Source organism: Vidua macroura, chromosome 14, assembly GCF_024509145.1.
Source record: "Vidua macroura isolate BioBank_ID:100142 chromosome 14, ASM2450914v1, whole genome shotgun sequence".
NCBI lineage: Eukaryota > Metazoa > Chordata > Aves > Passeriformes > Viduidae > Vidua > Vidua macroura.
This window is the reverse complement of record NC_071584.1, coordinates 8,754,677-8,775,186: the sequence shown is the minus strand read 5'-3', so window position 1 is coordinate 8,775,186 and position 20,510 is coordinate 8,754,677. Positions and strand designations below refer to the sequence as shown.

General features: G+C 36.6%; 1 protein-coding gene across 3 annotated transcripts in view; it reads right to left on the bottom strand.

Annotated features, from left to right (window-relative positions):
• MTMR1 (myotubularin related protein 1) overlaps positions 1–20,510 on the bottom strand; it is a 38,920-nt gene that overhangs the window by 10,053 nt on the left and 8,357 nt on the right. For all 3 annotated transcript variants that reach the window (XM_053989992.1, XM_053989991.1, XM_053989993.1), the window contains 12 exons: positions 19,734–19,809; positions 18,824–18,918; positions 18,510–18,617; positions 18,013–18,114; positions 17,245–17,328; positions 16,497–16,646; positions 15,570–15,758; positions 14,900–15,085; positions 11,659–11,865; positions 10,789–10,881; positions 5,747–5,860; positions 4,153–4,329 (listed from right to left, as the gene is read on the bottom strand). In XM_053989992.1, the coding sequence (XP_053845967.1) occupies positions 4,153–4,329; positions 5,747–5,860; positions 10,789–10,881; positions 11,659–11,865; positions 14,900–15,085; positions 15,570–15,758; positions 16,497–16,646; positions 17,245–17,328; positions 18,013–18,114; positions 18,510–18,617; positions 18,824–18,918; positions 19,734–19,779 (1,551 nt within the window). In that variant the 5' untranslated portion in view covers positions 19,780–19,809. The remainder of the gene's footprint in view (positions 1–4,152; positions 4,330–5,746; positions 5,861–10,788; positions 10,882–11,658; positions 11,866–14,899; positions 15,086–15,569; positions 15,759–16,496; positions 16,647–17,244; positions 17,329–18,012; positions 18,115–18,509; positions 18,618–18,823; positions 18,919–19,733; positions 19,810–20,510) is intronic.

Below are 20,510 nucleotides of genomic sequence, written 5' to 3'. Positions count from 1 at the left end.
GGCAGTGTGACTGAAGGCAGGGATAAGGACATGAGCACTCCATGTGCCAGACAGTAAGTTCTGTGCAGTAAGTTACACATTATCCTGTTACATGCAGGATAAAGCATTTCAGTAATTATGTTTTCCAGCTTATTGTCAGCAATTTTCCCAGTGACACTGAGGATCTTATTTGTTGTTTTCACTATACAATAGTCTGTGTTTATTGACACTGAAGCTCAGCTAACATCTGATTGCTCAACTGTTCAACACATCAAATCCTTCAGCAATAGCATCAAATAAAAGCAGCAATTGTAAGCTATTTATATACTTTACAGCCATTTCTTTATATACTGAACAAACAGCTTTACTTATTCCTACCTTTCCTTTCATGTCTTTAAGTGAGCTGCTAACCAGCCAACAGAATTTCCCTGACTCTTCCACAGAAGTTTTGAGATTGCCTTTATCAGATGATCCCATCAAAGTAGCTGAATTGAATTTCTAGGTGATGGATGGTGCTAGCCTTTTACTCTGGATGACAGTCCACACACATGAAGAAAAGAATGAATTTGAAAAATTACCGGGATCTCTATGGTACTAACATGAGCACTGTGGCCAAATTTACAGGACAGAGCTTGAAGAAAAATTACCAAGCACAGAAAAATGAAAGAAACCCACATATAACCAAAATTAAACTAAGCCCTGTCTTCAAAGGGTTAAAACATGATTTCCAAGAAAGCATAAAAACAGCTAAACATATTCTAATGGACTTGCAAAGTTTGGTGACTAAAATGCATTATTTTCCTTGCCTCTCACAGCTTGACTTGAAAGGACTGGAACTTTTACTCATGCTCTGCATGTATGAATGATGGGGTATGTTAGTTCAAACACTGCCTCTGCAGAGAACATATTCATTGTTGTGTCCTCCCCACCTTCCAGAGATGCCCAAGGAGATACCCAATGACATCAGGCAGCCAGAACTTCTCCAATCAGTGTCAAGAAGAGGATGAAATGACTACATAGAAAAGGGAAAATATGTATCAACTGAAAAAATTCAAAAGCATCATATTATCTAATGTATCCCAGACTAGCAGGGTCATCTGTAAGCCCATACCCACAGATCCCACACCTCTGTATGACAGAATGGAAGAGCTTCTCTTCCACATGCCACATACAAATACACATTTCTCCAACTCAAAGAAAGGGCAAATCTGAAAAAGGTCTTCTCAGTCAATGAACTCAAGTAAGACAGAACTTAAGTCTCTCTAATTTTCTTGGGACAAGAAGCCAATAATGATGTAACGCCTCCAAACTCAAACCAAAGAACATTTTATTTCACTTAAGAATTAGAATGACCTTGTTGAAGCACAATTTAGCAACAAGAAATGTCCACATTTAACACAGAATTACCCACAATGTTCACTTCTCAGATCCCTGAGCTTTGAACCCTATGGAAAGAGGCTGTGTGTCCGTAAGTGCACAAGGTCTATTGCAATACAAAATAAACAGGGCCCTTGATGGAAATAAACACAATCAAAACCACCATCTCAGGCTTCTACAAAGCTTAGACAGAACTGAAGTTGTATCATTCTAAGCAATCTTTATAGAATATAAGAATAATGCTAAACTCTGTATGTCCGAGAGCAATGAAGAATATGCTCAAACCATATCACACTGGCAAAGGTTGAGACACAGATATTTGAAGACAAAGTACAATAACACAAAAACAAATAAATAGTTACATCAAGTTAGTATTCAGCAATTTTCATATTTAAAAAAAATTACAGGTCATATATGCTCATTTCCAATAGAAAAGGGTATGAAGTGCAATAAAACTTCTCTCGGTCTGTTTGAAAATCAAGCTCACTAATCAAACGGAAATGAGAAAACCTAAAATATTGCCTCCAACCAAAACCTGCCCTTCTGCTCCTGTGAGATTTATCTCCCATAACACCAAGTTGGTTGAAAAGAGGTATCAAGGATCCATTCTGATTATATTCAAATTACTATTATTCATCTTCCCTTAAATTCACCTATTGGACTTTTTCTCCTTTTTGGTGATCTCCTCAAAAACAATAAACATGGTTTAGTTTTCTAAAGATGTTTTTGCAGCTAATAAAACAGCACAAAGTTGCCTTGAACTAATCATCAGATAACTTATTAATGTTAAATATTTAATTTTCTCTTATATTTACTTGAAAATCAAGATAACACATTAAAAGGTATTCAACAAAATCACCTTTTATCAGTAGGCAGGGATGCCCATTATTTTAATAAATGCACTGATTAAGAAATTTTTTCGCTGAAGATAAGTGAAGACCTGCTGGGTGTCACAGGGGTCATTGCCTTTTTTTTCCGTCACTGAATGCATCTAAATGTTACCAAATTGGTTAAGAGGGTGTGACACCAGACAATGCAAGCACAGAGGAAAGCAAACTTAGTATACTCTGGCTGGAGAAACTGTCTATTTACTTGCTTGTATGAGTTTGTGCTTTCATAATTAGACTGACAAATGCAATTCTACAACAAAATATTGTAATCTCTGCTGCTAATTTATCCAAGTAGATGTGAAATACTCCCAAATGTTGGTCATAAAAATAAATTCAGGCCAGAGACAAGAGGAAAGGGATGATGTATCAAGACAAAACTTACATGTCAGAATTAAGAAGTTCAAACACTTTTTTAAGTACTTCAAGAAAAGCAGGTGGCAGGAAAGTTACGGCAGTTACCAGGACCATCACCTCCTTCAGCTGCTGATGGAGGGAGCTGCTCTCACACAGTGACTGAGTCTCATGTGCTACAGTGACAGAGGAGCATCTCCCAGAGAAGCAGGCAGAGCACTCAGCAGTGAGCAGAGCTTTCACTAAGAGATGACAGCTCTGGTATTTCCTCATTATGTCATCTCTTTCCCACCCTCCCTCTTTTGGACCACGACTGGCTTTCATGTGGTTCACAGAGCCTGCTTGCTCTCAGGGCCTGGAGATCTTAATCAAATATAAGTCATAAACCAACACTACTGCAGCTAGTGCAAACACTACCCAAATGGTATTCAGCAAACAGGCTGAAGGAAAGATGGTATTTTGCTAAAAAGCAGCTGACAATTTCACTTGAAAATTATATAACCTAAAATACATAATCTTTCAAAGTTTTAACAAGTAAGAGAAACAAAGCAGCTCAGAGGAAACACCTCAGTGAGAAAAGTAAACAATTCAGACTTTTCCAGGACCTTAAAAGGTATTTCTCAGAAACCTAGACTTCTATCAGTGTAGTGGCCTTGAAACTTACCTTGGAAAACCATCTTTTACAACAGCCTCTGACTTGTGGATGTCTAATAAATCTGAAACTCATACCTAATTCTAACTGCTAGAAGATGAAAGCAGCTTTTGAGCAATCACTTAATACAGGTAATTTATCATAATATGCTTGGAGGTACCTTGGAATGTTACCTTAATAAAGAGATGGTGTAGCACACTCAGATATATTATGGTTGTGACACAATCTGAATGTTTTTTCCTCAGACTTCTAAGCATGAGAACATATGGAGCATTTGTCTGATGAGATTTAGAGATTTATCTGAATAGCAGACATTACTTATAAGAACAAATACTGGATGAATCAAAGAGCATGTATAGGGAGCGTTTAATCTTTAGTGTGCCAGCTTAAAACTACAAAAGTCAATTGAAAACAAGCATCCATGGGATGCTTAGTTTAGAGAGCCTGAAAAATGAGTTTGTATAGTCCAGTTCTTTCAGAAACTGCTGCTGTATTTTATGTCAGTGCTGAGGAAAGGGCAAAACATGATTAAAAACAAAGGTACACAAAAGCTAGGAGAAGGTTAAGGCAATGGAAGTATTAAAAAGTGTCACAAAGTATTATAAAAGTATTATAGAAGTAATCTTCTGACAAAAAAATACTGTTAATCATTACAAGCCAATACAGTGATACTGTAACTCCCTAGTCTGTAGGTGACTGTAGAAAAAGGAAAACATCCTTTTCCAAGTTTGACCACATCCTGCATTATCTTCACGACAAACACCTTGTTCCCTATCAGCTGAAGTATGTGCAACAGAGGAGCACTTTTGTATCAAATGCTGCATTTGACACTAGGAAAAATAATAATTTCTCTTTAGCTCTGTGACCTTCAGTAAAACACTGAAGACATGTGAGAGCTCATACCTGAGGCCGCATCCTGGGGTTCCACCTGATGTAGTAGTTCACCCACAGCTCCAAATGGTTCAGACTGGCCACAGGATACAGGACATGGTTTTCATAGTTTACATAGAAGGGATTTGTGAATTCCTCTAACTGGCTGTTTATATAGGACCACAGAGATACAGTCTTTGTGCTCACCTCCTGATTGAAAAAAAGTTAAAATAAAAAATTAATGATGTGGATTGCAAAATTTTAAAATATGATGTTAATATCTACGTATTACTAATTCTGTCAGAATTTTACCTTATCTACTAGAAAATTACATGCAGTCTGAGAACACTTCCAGTAGCTGATCACTGAAAAACCTTAAAACTTTAGCAAAACGTCTGAACACTTATTTTGGTCCAAGGCCAATAGAGAAAGGAAATTTAGACATATTATCTTCAGAGACACTAAAGTCTAGTTGAGCAAAAGCAACCTGTACTGCTCATAATTTACAGCAATATATACAGCTACTTAAAGACATGATTACACACTGACCAACTAAACTAAAAAGATTAGCTTTAACAAGAATATCAGTGAAGAGACAGGGAGTTTGGAAAAGCCAAAACAGTGTCTGTGAAAAATAATTTTTTAATCTTCCCACTCATACTATTTGCTCCTATCAAATAATTGATATTATGCTTTAAACTGACTACTTGTACCTTTATTTTATACTTCTGAAAGTTGTATTATTCTAAATTTAATCAGCATAATATTGGTTAGATCAAAGATTGGAAATCTGAACTTACATCAGATTCATCTTGCAAATTTAAACTCCTTCAGTGTTGTAAAGCATGTGTTTCTACTACCGCTGTGTCTTAAATTGCATTTCTCTATTGAGAATTGCATCTGACTATTTATTTATGAAAGAAAGCAGTCTGGAAACCCTGCATTTGCTGAGAACATGTTATTCAGCTCCATCTTGTGGTATTTACATGCAACTTTTCCCCTACAGAAGCAGTGGAGACAGATCAAAAAAAAAAAAAAAAAAAAAAAAAAAGCAGAACTAAATATAACAAGGAATTGTAACTTGCTCAAAAAAATGACACAGTAAAAACAACAAAGCCACAAGTAAGCAAAAGTGCACTTGGAATAGCAATGAACTTCTATTTTTTCTTCACAAACACCTATTTCTTTGAAGCCTAACTTCATTCATTTAGATAATTTTAATTTCTGTACTCGTCAACCACAAGTTCCATCCAGTTACGTCCTACAGTAACCTGCCAAATCATCCATAAGAGTTCCTTTGGAAATAGTGAAAGAAATGCGAATATAATTTGATAATTACTATTATTTAAAATTTTGTATTTTGGCTAAAAATACGTGCAAGAGGACTTACTAAAACTCTCAACCCCCCTAAACAGATGATAACTACAGAAACCTAAGTGCCACCTCACTTAATAGCAGGGCATTCAGTATATATTTCTCATACCATGAAATTTAATGTCTGCACTGTTTTTTAAGACTATGTAACAAATGTATTTAAAAACACAGCTCAGACATTCTTAGGTCATTTTCTAGGCATTTTAATATAAAAATCAGAAAACCAAGAATGCGCATTATTCTAATTATTTACCTCTTTTAATCTCTCTTTTTCACAGTTGCATAAGAAAGTCCCGAAGAGACAACTATAAAGGTGATCCAGAATGGTAATCAAAAATAGCTCATTGAATTCAAAGGCTGCAGGAAACTGGTATTAAAAAAAAGGGTAAAATTACTTTAAGTGTTATTTTAAGCAGCATAGAAAGGAAGAAAGTCAGACATAAAAAGTAACCAAATTATCCAGGTAAGATTTTTGTCCTATTTAGGGATTATTTGCAGGAAAACTCAGCAAATTTCAGTAACTCCCACTTCAATAATTAATTTCACCTACGTACTTCTCTACAAATACTTCTCAGCTATATTTACATTCATTATCCAAGTATACCAGAATACAAACATTAGCTGATGTGAAACTGGTGATATAAAGCAATCCATTTTAAGAAGCTCTAACAGTGTTCCGTTCTACCCCAAGCCCTCTTAAACATATGCTTTATATCTCTTATTACAGAACAAGAAAACATTTTGAGGAAAAAAGAGAAGAAAAAATAAGATAATGGCATTTAGGAGTTTTATTTCCTATTTCAAACATGCAATGAATTGAATAATAAAGACCAACCACTACACATACATTGTACTTAACATTTAATTAAAACTTTTCTTTTGCTTTCTACTCAACTAAGTTACTTTTCTCCATTTCACCCTGAGTTTACCATCAGCTATATACAATAAGCCTTTAATCCCTCTTCTTCTGTATGGGAAAGTAAATCCTCTACATCTGAAATGAAAGAACTCTTATTCCCCTGAGCACCATTAGGTATTCTATTCACAAGCAGAGGTTACCTGATATATTCTAAGACAAACAGTCAGAAATCTGAAAATGTTTCTCCTAATCTGTAGAGCTCTAAAAATTCATAAAGGAAAAAATTACTGCAAAATGCATGGGCTGCTGCCCATTCAGATGGAAAAAGTCCTTCTTCAATCAAATTTTATGGTAGGACTACATGTGGCAACTGCTTGATGTGCCAAAACAACTTTGTGTCCAGTATGACGAGGGCAGCAAATACAGACATGGAATGATAGACATTTAGAAGAATAAAAAATTGAGAAGACTTAAGGAAAACTTAAGAGGTAGCACTTCTCTCATTAACAATAAAGAGCATGTAATAAGAGAATAATGTTCAGGACAAACAAAACAAACTTTGTGCATTCCCTCTAAAAGAGTACATCTTCACAGAAGTCAAAAGGGCAAAGTTTTAGATTAATAAGGCAGAATTTCCTGCTATATGGAGAAATCTTAAGTCAATATTTCAGATGTGCAGAAAGCAGAGGACTGGTTTCTGTTTTGTGCCACTAAAGAACACTGAATACCTTGGCAAGTGACTCAAGAGCTACTTAAAATAAAGATGACTCCTTTAGTTAGGAGGAATAACAGCAACTAGGACTGCAGGTGAACTAGCTGATCCAGAAATTCCTCTTCAGTGTCAGCTGTGATTTATGAAGGGCAAATGTTTATTCATGTTGAAAGTAAAGAGTTGAATAAAATACAATGGGCGTGCTTGTATTAAACCCAGAAATATCTAAGTTTTAAACAATGTTTTATAAAAAAGAAGACTGATCTAAGAGAAACATTGAAAAGCATTCTCTTTCCAAGACTTCTCAAGCTAATACATACCACCTTTCGACTGAAAATTTTGAGTAAGGAGATTATCAGCACCATGACACAGAAAATGAATGGGAGCCTTCTTATGACTCTGCTATAGATTGTGCACGGCTCGCCAGCACAGTGTGCTCACACTGGGGCTTCTCTTGCAAATCATGGGTTGTTTTCAATCTCCTCACCATTTGTTTTCATAAGGCATAGAGGAAACTAAGATTATCAAAATCTCTTTTTCAGTCATGTTCATAAGTTAACTACTTTTAAACTTCCTTCTCTCTAGGAAATCATGCCAAAATTTAATTACAAAACAATGATGTTAAAAACACAGCTATTACTTTAAGGAAGTATGAACAGAATTTGACAAGCAGGTGTGCTGAACCAAGTCAGGAGAAAATTCACTGGGTCTTAGATCTCAGCCTGCTGTGTCCAGCTCAAAGCAGCAATCAGATACAGAGAGCAAAAATAATTTGCAAAGCATCAAAATGATATTTTGAAAAAACTTTAAAGACAAAGTGTCTCCTAAAGGGACTCTCTTTAACTGAAAGCATTTAATGAGCCTTGTCACATCAGGGTTCTGTGTTGTGACAGGTCCCTACTAATCAGAATGATGCCGACATAGCCACTATTCCAATCCAGTGAAGCATATTCAAAATTCCATACATCAGTGGTTGCTCTCCAACTAGTTTATTAATAAGTGATAGCACTTTATTGAAACCCAGTCTTTGGATACAAGAGTTGTACTGTTGGAGCTGATGTATCAAGACTGTAGAGCTTCTTTTACTGCTGCTGAAGAATCACTGACCTAAAAATGCCTTTCTCTGTAGTTCCAAGCCTATTAGCGTCTGCATGAAGATTCAGGTGGAAAAATTCCCCAAATGGAAATTTACTTCTTCTCAAATCCACTAATTACGAGAAAACACACGGGTCATTAAAGTCTCCCACTTGTTGCTGCGGAAGTTATTGAGGGTTTTTGTAAAGTTGCATTTAAAAAAAGAAATTATCTTGTTTGAGTCTGATGATGACAAGTGGCATTTGATTCAGAGACATGCAAAAAACACTTCCTTTTTAATCAATGAGCTCGTTCTATACTACAGTAACATCGAAACACTTGGCAGAACAACTGTGCAATGGACAATAATGGTTAACTGAACTCTAGACAGAGGAACAGTGCACTGCTGAATCCAGTGAAAAATGCATCTACAGCAACAGCTGACACCCAGTAACAAAACAGGATGAAACTTTCTGCTGACTTTCTGCAGACCTTCCTTCTGTGAGGGTTCAGTGCATGAAAGGTAGGAAGTTAAACGGCAGTGCTACATGCAAATTTTACAGTTCTGTTTCATTTTTAACCAGGCACCAGTATTTCATCAGCTCACATGTGGCCTTTCCAATTTGACATCTGCTACTCAGTATCACCAGAATTTACTAACAGAGGAGGGAAATCACTTCACCATGAGGTTTTTTATTAAAATCTGATGTCAGTGTACATCTCAGGTTCTCCGTTATTTTATTTGTGTGTCATGAAGACCATAAACCCAAGGGAAAATATAAGGCTGCCAAGGCCTAAATTTCATTGCCTGAAGCTATCTGGAAATTTGTATCTTAGTGGGAAGTTAGAGATTCTCTCACTGTTTTAAGGTGACTGTTTTACCAATGCAACTCTTAGACCCCAAAAGAGTCTATTTGCTTGCTTCAGCCAATGCCCAAACCAGAGCCCTTACACCCTCCTCCAGTCACTGAGCTTTGGAACATTTCATATATGTTTACCATGAATTCTAAAGCAGAAAACTATCCCTGTTTTATGAGCAAATGATCTACACAGTGATAAAACAGAATCCTGTTTTTCGAAGGTGTGTGTCAAGGTAATCTCAGTCTTCAGATCTATTCTCTAAGTGTTCAAGTCAACTGAAAACTTAAAATAAGTGGGCAAGAACTGTTCAAGAATAAGTTTTTCTATTTTTTTTCCTGTGCAACATTAATGATTTTTCAATGTCACTGCTGTTCATGAATTTCAGAACAATTTCTGGATCCAGGTTTTGAACAGATGTGGTATTGGCAAAATGTTTCACAGATTCCCCTCTGTACCCATCCCTTTCTCTTTTTTAAACTAGAGGCAACTAAACTGTTTATAGCAAGAAATAGGAAGCAGTAAGGGAGATCACAAAAACAGAAGAGGCTGCTCTCAATTAAGGATCTCCCCAGAGGACTTTTGTTCCTACCAGGTGTTTAGAACTGTTCCTCTTTGCTATTGTTATTAGCTTTCCTCTGAAAGAGGGAAAGAATTTTTCATTTATTTTCTCCAGCCACACTAAACAGCACATTAATGCTGAAATAGAGATACACAGAAAGTCTACAAGACCCCCTGGACAAGGGCCCAGTATAACAGCAGGGAACTTTCAGAACTTTCATCTTTCACCAAAGATGACTGTTTTGAATACAAGTTTTGGAAACTATGAAGAACCTCAGAACAAGAAGACTAAGGTAAGATATCTGGGAGCGCTAGGATCATATGGAACCAGACTGTTACCCTCCTCCCTTCAAAACAAATCACATACTATAGGGATTTCAGTATAACAGTTTTTACCATAAAAGCACAGACCCATGTTAGGCTTCAAGGAGTAAAAAAAAAGGAAAGAAGAAAAAAAAGAGGGGAAGGTAAAAACCAAAGGAGTCAAGCACCAAGAACTTCTCAATCACTTGGAAATAAAGCCTTCAGGTGGCCAACCCATTTCAATAACCCCATGAAAAAATGGCAATATAAAACCACCAAAAAAAAAGCTTAGGTTTTTGCTCATGGAGGAACAAATAAGGGAAATGAAGACTAAATCCATTTGATAACTTAACATTTCAGTACAAAAATGAGAATCTGAATATTTTGGTATCTTAAGAAACACTAATTTCAGATATCTCCCCTGATCTAGAGGTAAAAGCAGCGATTAAGTAAGAAAACTTATCAGAGAATAGGCTTGTGTGGTATAAATGCTGTCCTGTATACATAAGGATGAAAATGTTCACATTTGAGACATATAAAAGAACTCTCTACTACCCTCAGTTCACAATCAGCCCAGATTTTTGCTGTTCCTTAAGGACAACATAAATCCATACAAACATTTACTCCACCAGTGAACATGCAACACAAATACTTTATTTCATCAACAACTCTTATTTATGCAAACCCCTTGTAAGCCTATTTTAAACAGAAAAAAAATGCTGGTATTTTGGTTTCAAGACAAAATCTCTACTCTAGCTCCTTGTACCTCACTTTGAACAGAAATTTCCCTCTGTGTACATAGTGCAGCCACAGAGCAACCAACGTCAGCTAAATGTGCTACTACTCTGTAAAGGAATGTGTTCTACACAAATCATGTTTCAAAGATAAAGACTGATACCTCATAGAAATACACTCTTCAGCATCTTACCTGCTTTGTCATTTGCCAAACACAGTCAATGAACTGCAGAAAGATGGGAGATCTGTCGGCATCTGCATGATCATCATCTCCATGTCCCACTCGCTGGAAGTCAGAGCACAAAACACTGATTTCAGTCTTCATCCCAACATTGCAAAGCTCAGGAACTCTTATATATGTTCTAGCAGTGAACAAGACAAGTGAGTCTTCCATAATGTTAACCTGTATTTTTCAGCTACTAAAATGCATCCCAATATTAACTTATGGACATGCCTTCAGTGTTGAGCAGAGCTGGAAAGCTCTACCAGTTGCTTCCCCACCTTCTACTGCACAGCCACTGATTTCTACCAGTGGCTGAAGCTGGTAGGAATTTATTAAGACTGAACTGAAAAAATGGTTATTTCATATCCACCTGTCATAACTACATGCCATTTCTACTAAATCATCTTAAGAGTCAGAGCCCACAGAATGTCATAACAATTTATTCTAATTCCCCACTAGCCCATGTGTTAAATAAACACTTCAACCTTAAATCAGAGTAATAACTCCAGCTATTTTACACTTTAGAAACCTTAATTGTTTTCCTTGGTTCTCCATTCATAAGCTCCATAACATAAGTTACAACCCCTCATTCTCATAAAAAAGCCACATGACTTTTTCTCACCATTGCATTCAAACCACTTCATTTTATTTACTTTATATTATATGTCACATAGAGGTTTCTTGTTAAAAATAAATGGGTCACAGTTCTCTGACACACTCAGACCATTAAAAGGACACCAGAGACAATAACTAAGATCTAGCAGAGTACTGTGAAAAAACATGATATTCAAAGCAAAAGCTCTGAAGGTGACAAACTGCACACCAAATTTTCCAGCTTACCATTGCAAAGCGATGTCCAAAACTTATCCATTCTTTCTCTACAAGAACTTCAAAGCCCTTGATGGTTCTGTAATAGCTGTCCAGCATAAGCATGGCCAGTGCAGTGAGCTGTGCAGTTCGATCCCAGCCATCACTGCAGTGCACCACTACAGAGGTTTTACCAGATTCAATTTTATCTGCAATTCTTACTGCTCCAGCAAGAAGCATCTTAAACAAAAATGAAGAAACAAGCATATTAAATACTACCAAAACTCTACCAAAAAAAAAGAGGTTAAGATTTTATACTCTTTATGTCATTATGTTTTAAAATTTCAGATTAATTACATGATCATCCTGATGACAATGCTTTAAATCAGAGATTCCCAAACAGTGGTTTCCATGTTCCTAGAGGTACAAAGACTGTGTGCACTCTCTTGTCCAGAGATCTTACCAGCTCTCCATTACTAGCAGCACATAACGAATAAACCTGGGAATCCTTTCTCTAAATTAACTGATATTCTGTATTATGATGAAAAGACACAAATACTGTAAACTATTCCAAAGGCTGAAGTTTCGAGGTTTTCAAAAGTTCATTTCACATTAATCAATCACTCTTTCTTGCTCCATTTTCAAGTTCAACTGAAACTACTGAGTTTAGACAAAGGGACAAATCATACAACTAGTCTGTACCAAAACACAACCCAAACACAGCCAGAAACCCCTGGCTGGGAGCCAGTTCTGATTTGTGGCTGCATGAAGTGTACATTGTACAGTGTACATCTGAGCTGACCATCAATAGCCTGGATTCCGGAGCAATGCAGGAGAGCACAGGACAGAGATGACACAGGACTGAGGTCACCAGTGTGAACTTGTTACTCTTCTCCCCACTCAAAACCCCACCTCTTTTGTTCCCTGATGTCACCCTCTAATTTTTAAAAAACTTAAATAATCTGTCTCCTGTGAAGACTTGTCTCTAACATGACTATCATGGCACTGAAAAATATGTGGAAAAAAACCCTACGACTAGAAATGGGACCACAGAAGAATTCCTATTCTACATTCCAACATCAGAAAATGGAATCTTGCAAAATATTTGCACTTTTCCCTTCCCAGGCATGCAAAAACATCTTCTGAGAAGTAGGAAAGCCAGCATTTGCTGGAGAAGCTGTGCACAAGACCAGTCTTCAAACCTATTTCAAGAACCCTGTTTTAGAGACAGTTTCGATTGATTCTCCCTTTCATTGAACATATCTTTTATGGTAGAACTGAAGGATCCCAGAGGGGAAATATCAAGCAATGATACAGAAGTGTCTATGAGAGAACAGAGTTTGTGGTATGAACTAGTTAACTGCCAACCATTTCAGTTAGAAAACTCTATTGCATTAATATTAAAACAGTTTGGTCTTCAATAAAAGCAGAAAATGAATCTGTTTAACATACAGGTATGCACTAGCTTGCTTTAAAGAGAATACAGATGTCTCTGAAGGAAAACAGCTGGAAATAAACAACAGAACAGGTAGAGGAAATGACCAGGGAACAGGAGACAGAAAACACATTTACTATTAATTCAGCAGATATCTGTGGAGTATGTGAAGCACTTTATTCCACTTCGGACAACAGCCTTTAGAAAACAGCTTCCTCTAGAAATTTATTATTCTTTACAGATTTTTCAAAACTTGGTAACCATCACAGTATTTCAGTTAGGGCTCCTAACGAATAACTGCCTTTGGACTGGTTTACAAAATGAGAACTGAAAAATAGTTAATAGCACAAGTTCTACCCTCAGACAGAAAATACTCCGGGTTTGCAATGAGCACCAAGTGTCTCTACTCATGTTGTTATCACTGTCTTCACACACAGAGAATTACACTGGTGCCTTCACTCCTAGACCATCTCTGAAGCACTGTGGGTGCCAGGGGCTGGAAGGTGAATTTCCAGTAATGCATTGCATTCAACTGGGACACGTCCACACATTTGAGCCCAGAAAACAACAGATGTGTTTAGAGTAAAGCTGTGGATTGTTAGTGCTACTGCAAGCCAAATCAAAAGGCAAAGAACTCTTGGAAGAAATCTCAGAGAGGTACTATCAACACTGTTAACACAATAATGGCAGCCTTTCAGAAATCAGCCTGCAGTTTCTGCCGTCAGTACCATTAAAGTGAAGTAGCATGTAAGGGACCGATCCATGAAGAATGTCACACATGCATCAACTCTTCAAAATAATTTAAATGAAATTTCTAATTGCTATGCTATTGTCACCTATCTGACAGTGGTATCAAAGTTCACTCCCGACACTGCTTAATCCAGGAACCCCACCAGAGTAAGTGGCAATGAAAGGTGACAACAAACACAAAAAACTACAAATGTATAAGGCCAGGCTGATAAGAAAAGCTTTTGAGATGCTTGGATTCCCAAAGCTGTTTCAAATAGCTCAAATTCAAGCTAACAAGAAAATTAAACTGTTCAAAAAATATCATTAAATTTGGCTCTTAATTTCGTGTTTGCTCCCTCTACTGGCTCTGCTGCACTTGTCAGCAGGCACTGCTTAACGGAGTGTCAAACTAATGAATGATCCCAAACATGTTGTGCATGAGTGACAATTGAGCCAGCTGCTAATCAAACAAATTACACTCCATCCATACTATTCATAAACAGGGGATTGAATGTGGTAATGAAATAATCCACTCTACAATAATTTCAAAGGTTAGTGAAACTGACTGTAAAACTGAGTGTGGTAGTGATTTATTTTAATATTATGTTAAATAATAGGGCAGATGATAGCCTGATAGATCACTGGTTACCAACAGCTCATGAAAATGTAGGTGCCCATCACAAGAACTGTAACATTGTACTGAAGGAGGGAAGGATGAGAAGGACTGTGGAATTCACAGTCAAGTTCTTTTGGCAGTGGCTCAAATATACTCTGAAGTTCCCAGTGCATTCTTCCAAACAAGAGGGATAACCCTGGAAGCCCACAAACATTCCTTCTCAAGAAAACAAAACACTGCAGTAAATATGATACTGTATTATCGGGAATTAACTCACTATCTGCCAGTACATAAAACTAGAAACACTAAATTAGTATAGAATGCTTAAAATGCTGCATTCTAAGTGATTATTTTAAAATGATACTTTTTCACAAGATTATTCTGATTAAAGCAACATGCTTGAGTTTCAGCATTATTTTAGCAATATTTTCAGAAGTGCAAGTTAAAAACATGGTTCAAAAAGTAATTGATTTTCTACATCAAAAGCATTTTACCCTTATATATTCCAGCCAGTGTGTGGAGTCCACGTTTGACAGCCACCGAGTCTCATCAATAGTAGGATAAACAATTTCTTTAAGTTTCCGCAGGGATTCTCTCATGACATGTATGTTATGAATCTCCAGAAAGACCAGCTCTGCATTTGGGTAGGCACTTTCACTTTCATATCCTCCACCTTTAGCCTGTCATTCAAAAGGTAAAAACAGACAATGAGTACATGTACAAGACTTCAGTATAAGGTGGAGAGAGTTATTTTTCTCAAGTTACAGCATTTTTTTCCGATAAGTGATTATTTTAGTGCTGATAAAAACATATTTTTGGCTTCTGTTTTTCAAAAAAGACCTGGATTTTTTTATGTGAAAGAAATTCTAATTGTAACAGGATACATTTGATAATAGATCCATGTGTCTTCCTCTTTTTATTAATGAAAGTTTTGGTCTTCTATGAGCTTTACTGCATAATTTCTCAGCTGTATCTTCATGATGCCTTTGATTCCTGCCAGCCTTTCCAAAATGCTACAAGCAACTTACCTTCCTTCCCCTGTCCTCTTTAGGCACCTTTTCATATCTCTTTTCAACATCAGATTCTCCACATTCTGATATCTGGCTCAAGCTTCAGCCTTGCAATACGGCTGATGAGCCAATGCCAGTTATGATACAAACCTACCTTGTTTGTGTCTGCAACACTATTCTGCCTGGCATCAAAGATGATAAGTTTATGTGACTGAGCATTGGCATCCATAATTGTCTGCAAATATTTTTCATCTTCCTTGCAACGCTTATCATTTGGGCCAACTGATGGCTGGCTGCATCGTGTTATTGTTGCTTGACTCTCAGGATGAATCCAGGATAACACCTGGAATAAGAGAAAACTATTTCATTTACTACACTACTATAAAAGCAGCAGGCCAGAGAACAACTAGACAATCACATTGCCTATCTGGCATTATCTCCTGGCAAATCAACAAATGAAAGTTTAAGGACAGGCTGATGCAAAAGCATATTGACAGCACAACAGCACTGACTGCTCATCCCAAATCTGAGCCTGAAACACAGAGTGATTCTAAACATCTTAGCTTTTATTTCTAACAGCAACTAAGCCTGTATTATTCTATTTGGGAAGAAAAGGGCAATGGAGGAATAAAAACTGCTTCCATGTGAAAAAATATGGACCTATACACTCCCTTGCTAAGCATGAAAACCAACACAGTCTAACATATTTAAAGGAGTTCTAATGCTACCTTGTCTATTCTATTCTCAAGCAAAGCACTATGGCTATGACACATTCTACTCCAAATCAGAACACAAGCTAATACATGCCAGAGCATCAGATACCATTGTGGCCTAGAAGTGCTAATCCAACAAAAAACTTACCACATAGCACAATAATTGTGCAATTAAACTCACGCTAGAGTTGCTCCCTTCAGTTCTAAACCCATTGAGTCTAATTCTTCTTTCTTTGCCCCCCACCCCAATTCAAGAAGGAAGCCATCCCACTGTTGTTTAAAAAACAAACCCTAAAAGAACACTATTAATTTCTTAAAAGCTACAAATTTCTAAAACACTTCTATTCTCTTGTACAAATTTCACTTACAGGAACTCTCCCTTTTGCTCTAAATGCTGCCACTTTTGAGAGGTCATCGTCCTTTACACTGGTTGGCACAACAAGAACAGCAGGGTATGTATCACAGAGCTCATAGCTGCTGTTAATTTTGGATATCTTCCAACTCTCATTGGGCAAGCCCTGCATGGAAACAAAACAATTTTGTATCTTTCAAGTTAAACCTTTACATATCTGAGTTTAGGGCAATGAAAAATTTTACATGCTGCATACTTTTAAAAAAAAGGCATGCCCACATTTTTTTAAAATAAGCTATAAACTTAGGTCTTCATACTGAATCATAATGCAACGGAAGTCTTTCCTACTAAACTGATAAGGAAAATAACCATATGGAGAATGTAGATTTAAAATTACATTTTAAAAATGTAATTTTTGAATTACATTTCTCTTTAGTGATGCTTATTCAAATCAATTTTTTTATAAAACCTGTGTTTTGTAGAAAAAGCACTTGAAAAATGTGGATTTCAGAACCATGTTAAGTTAGACCAATTCGCTCAAGTACTCAGCACCTGTATCTCCACCAACTTTAGCAGGTGCTCAACACACTCAAACGCAGGCCACTTACATTTTATTATCTAAACAAGAGATACAGACAGTCAGTCTATGTAGCAAGAGCTGAAAATGATGAGTTTTCTTATTAACATTTGTGACATTTTTTTCCTTGTTTAAATGGCACTGGGGGAGATGGAGAAAAAAGTTCACCAACTATTCTGTAACTTACCTGCCTCTTATATTCTGCCATTGGATCATACACTTTCCAGCCATTAACAGCAAACTTTTCTTTATAGCTGAATGCAAAAAGAGGCTAAAAAAACAAATCATAAATGACTGCCTAACAGTTTGTAAGCACAATAACTACAAAATAGTCAACACTTCAGTATTTCAAACCTAAAGCAGACATAACACCTTCAGTCAGGACTGGAAAACACTGAGCTAGAAAGAAGATAGTTTTTTCCCTTAAGTATGAGTTCCATTACGTATGAGTTTAAAGTTAAAAAAACCAAGATAGGAAACAGAAAATTGAAGTTACTTGCCTCTGATCACATAATACATAAATGGCAATGCCAAGATGAAAAAATTGGTTTCCCACCTCCCAACCAGTTCCTTACTCACACAAGCAAATGAAATAGAATTCTGCAGCAACTAATAACAAGACTAATTGTACCTATTTGTTGTATTAGACAGAACTTCTAGATTTAACGATCTACTGCAGAAAATAAGAGACAGTACGTACATACTCTTAATCAGCAACATTAGGCAAACCTAGATCTAAAGGGTTACATAGAAATTAACTTCACCAATAGCAGGACACAGCAGTGTTTGATGAATTAATGCAAAAAGCACAAAGGGTCAGAGTGGCCTGCCTGCTCTGCAACAGATTTTATGAATCAACACTTCAAAGTTGGTTATACAGCCTTTGTATTTCCTCCCCTACACTTTCCCAAAAGAGGAGAGCCAGTGACAGCCTCCTCTCCATCTCAAGACTTACCAGCCCATTAGAAACAGGAAATGCACGTGTTACAAGGTTTTCAAAGATCTCCAGTCTGTTCTGCTCTTCCTGTTTATAGGCCAGCCGCAAATTTCTCATATCCTGTCAAAAATAAGTTGCAGTTTTACTCTATGATAAATTAAAAAAAAAAAGAAAAAGCAGTTATAAGACATTTGACTGAATGAAGACATAGCAACACTAAGTCACTGACATCACCTAACCCCCAATAGCACACAGTTCTGTAATCATTCATATGAGATAACTAGGACTGTCATTAGAGATGCTTGATATAAAAACTGCCATTTTTCCTTTGAATTCACTCTTCAGACAAAAGGCAGAAGTGTTTAAGACTGCTAGTATGATAGAGGAATTGAAATAAACGAAGCACGATTCGAAGACGGAACTGATCAGGCAGAAAAACAGCACATGGGCTGGCAGATTCTTCTTACAGAAAAATGAAATGAAAATACTATTAACAAATCTCTACCATGCCTTACCTTGCAAACTATTTCTATACCACATGAATTATCTCCATGGCTCTGTACTCCAATTTTTTCAACCCTACTTATAACTCCAAGGGGAACATCAACAACAAAAGGTGGATCCTGAAATTTGTATATAAAACAAATAGATTTTATTACATTAGAAGAAATACAAATTAATATTATTCATGTGTGTTTCATTAGAGCCAACAGTAATTCCTGTTTAGTAAACTGCTGTGAAACATCACACTTCACCGAATTTGTCACTTTCTGAAATCTACGTCAGCAACATTCCTACCTGAGACAATAGGCAGACAGATAGTGCTTACCCTCTCAACACTTTTGATAAACATTCTGAAGTCCGTCACTGTGAGTGTACCACTGACTGCTCCCATAAATGGACAGATATACATAACATCCTTAGCTGGAAAACAGATCAATTAAAGCTTTGTTTTACTATTATAGACATTTGTTGCATAACAATCTATTTTGACTTGAAACTCACAACATTTTGGCAGGTCTGTAAGACTTTGATGCTTGAGCTCTTTAGGAAAGTCTATTCCTGCAGAGTTGTCTTTATCTCAACAATGAAAGCAATCAAATTCCTCAGCCCCACTGCTGCTCAGCAGCTCCTGGCACTTGGGGCAAGGCTGCAGCAAGGGCAGGCAGGTCCCCAGTATCCGCAGGTACCCCCAGGTGCAGGCAGCTCTGCTCCCTGCCCTGAGGTGCAGAGCACCCACACTCACCCTAAAGTGGCAATTACTGATCCACATGCACCCAATCTCCAAGTAATTCAGTTCTATGCCCATATCTTTTTTTCGCTGGTATTCTTTCTTAGCCAAATACTGCACTGCTAGCACAGAGCTTGCTGTCACATGCCAGAGTGAAATAAATCCCACTAAGTACTGGAAGCTAAGTTTACCATAACTTCATCTTTTTTTCTGTAAGAATTTTGAATCAATGACCTATTCTTGGCGCCCCCAAGCAGAAATGCAATACATACACCTCTATGGAACAAAAAATCCTTAGGAAAAGAAGTATTATCTGCATGGAGCAAGTCATCCTCTGGATCTAATTTCTCCTTCCTACACTTGGACTTACAAGACAAAGAAAAGAAATCCACATCTAATATTAAGTGGCATTGAATTAAATAACAAAGGTCATAAGGAAGTAATATTCTGTTTTTAAATAAAGCAGCAATTTAATAGTATTCAGTGCAGCACTCAGTGGTACACTTACCGATAACTTTGATTGATTCTCCAGGAAAAAGTGGAGCCTCTTCCATCTGTGCCAGTTTGTTTCCATCCCGCAGTGCCTGGCAAAAATCCAAAATCATGAGTAAATCTCACTCTCCATCTGTACCACATCGATATATTTCGATGCAAAGTGCTTTTATTACCAGATTACTGGAACACAAATATGTCTTTTTTAAAATCACACAACTGTACTAAACAGTACCACAGTAAAAGAAAAAAACAAAAAAACAACCAAACACAAAACTAAGAATTATAAATTTAACACAGAAATACATGTTAGTAACATATTAGTAAGAAGCATTCATGCAACAATTAGTTTTACATGCTAGCTATATACAGCATACAAAAATATGAACAGTAAGATCAGCCCAAATTAGTAATTAATAATTTGTTAGTTTTGCTGAATGCAAGTATTATTTGGGGTATTTTATCTATTTGAGAACATTTTAAAGCTCTTTTTTTTTTTTTTAATTCTAACGCTGCTTATTTAATATTTTAGTATTTTAATTTGAGAGAATTATGTGGCAGAAACTTTATTTATTTAACGTTTTAACTTTGTGATTTTGATAGCAGAAAGCACCCCACGAAGCTCTATTTCAATCAATACCTTACTAAGAGTGCCACAGGTTATGGAATAGGGTCACTATAGGAATTTTGGATCCAGATGGTCAGATTAAGAATGAAGTAATAACAAAATATAGAAGAACAATTAGCAATTTTAAAGTAAGAGTTAGTTTAATAAATTTTCATTAAGGTAAAT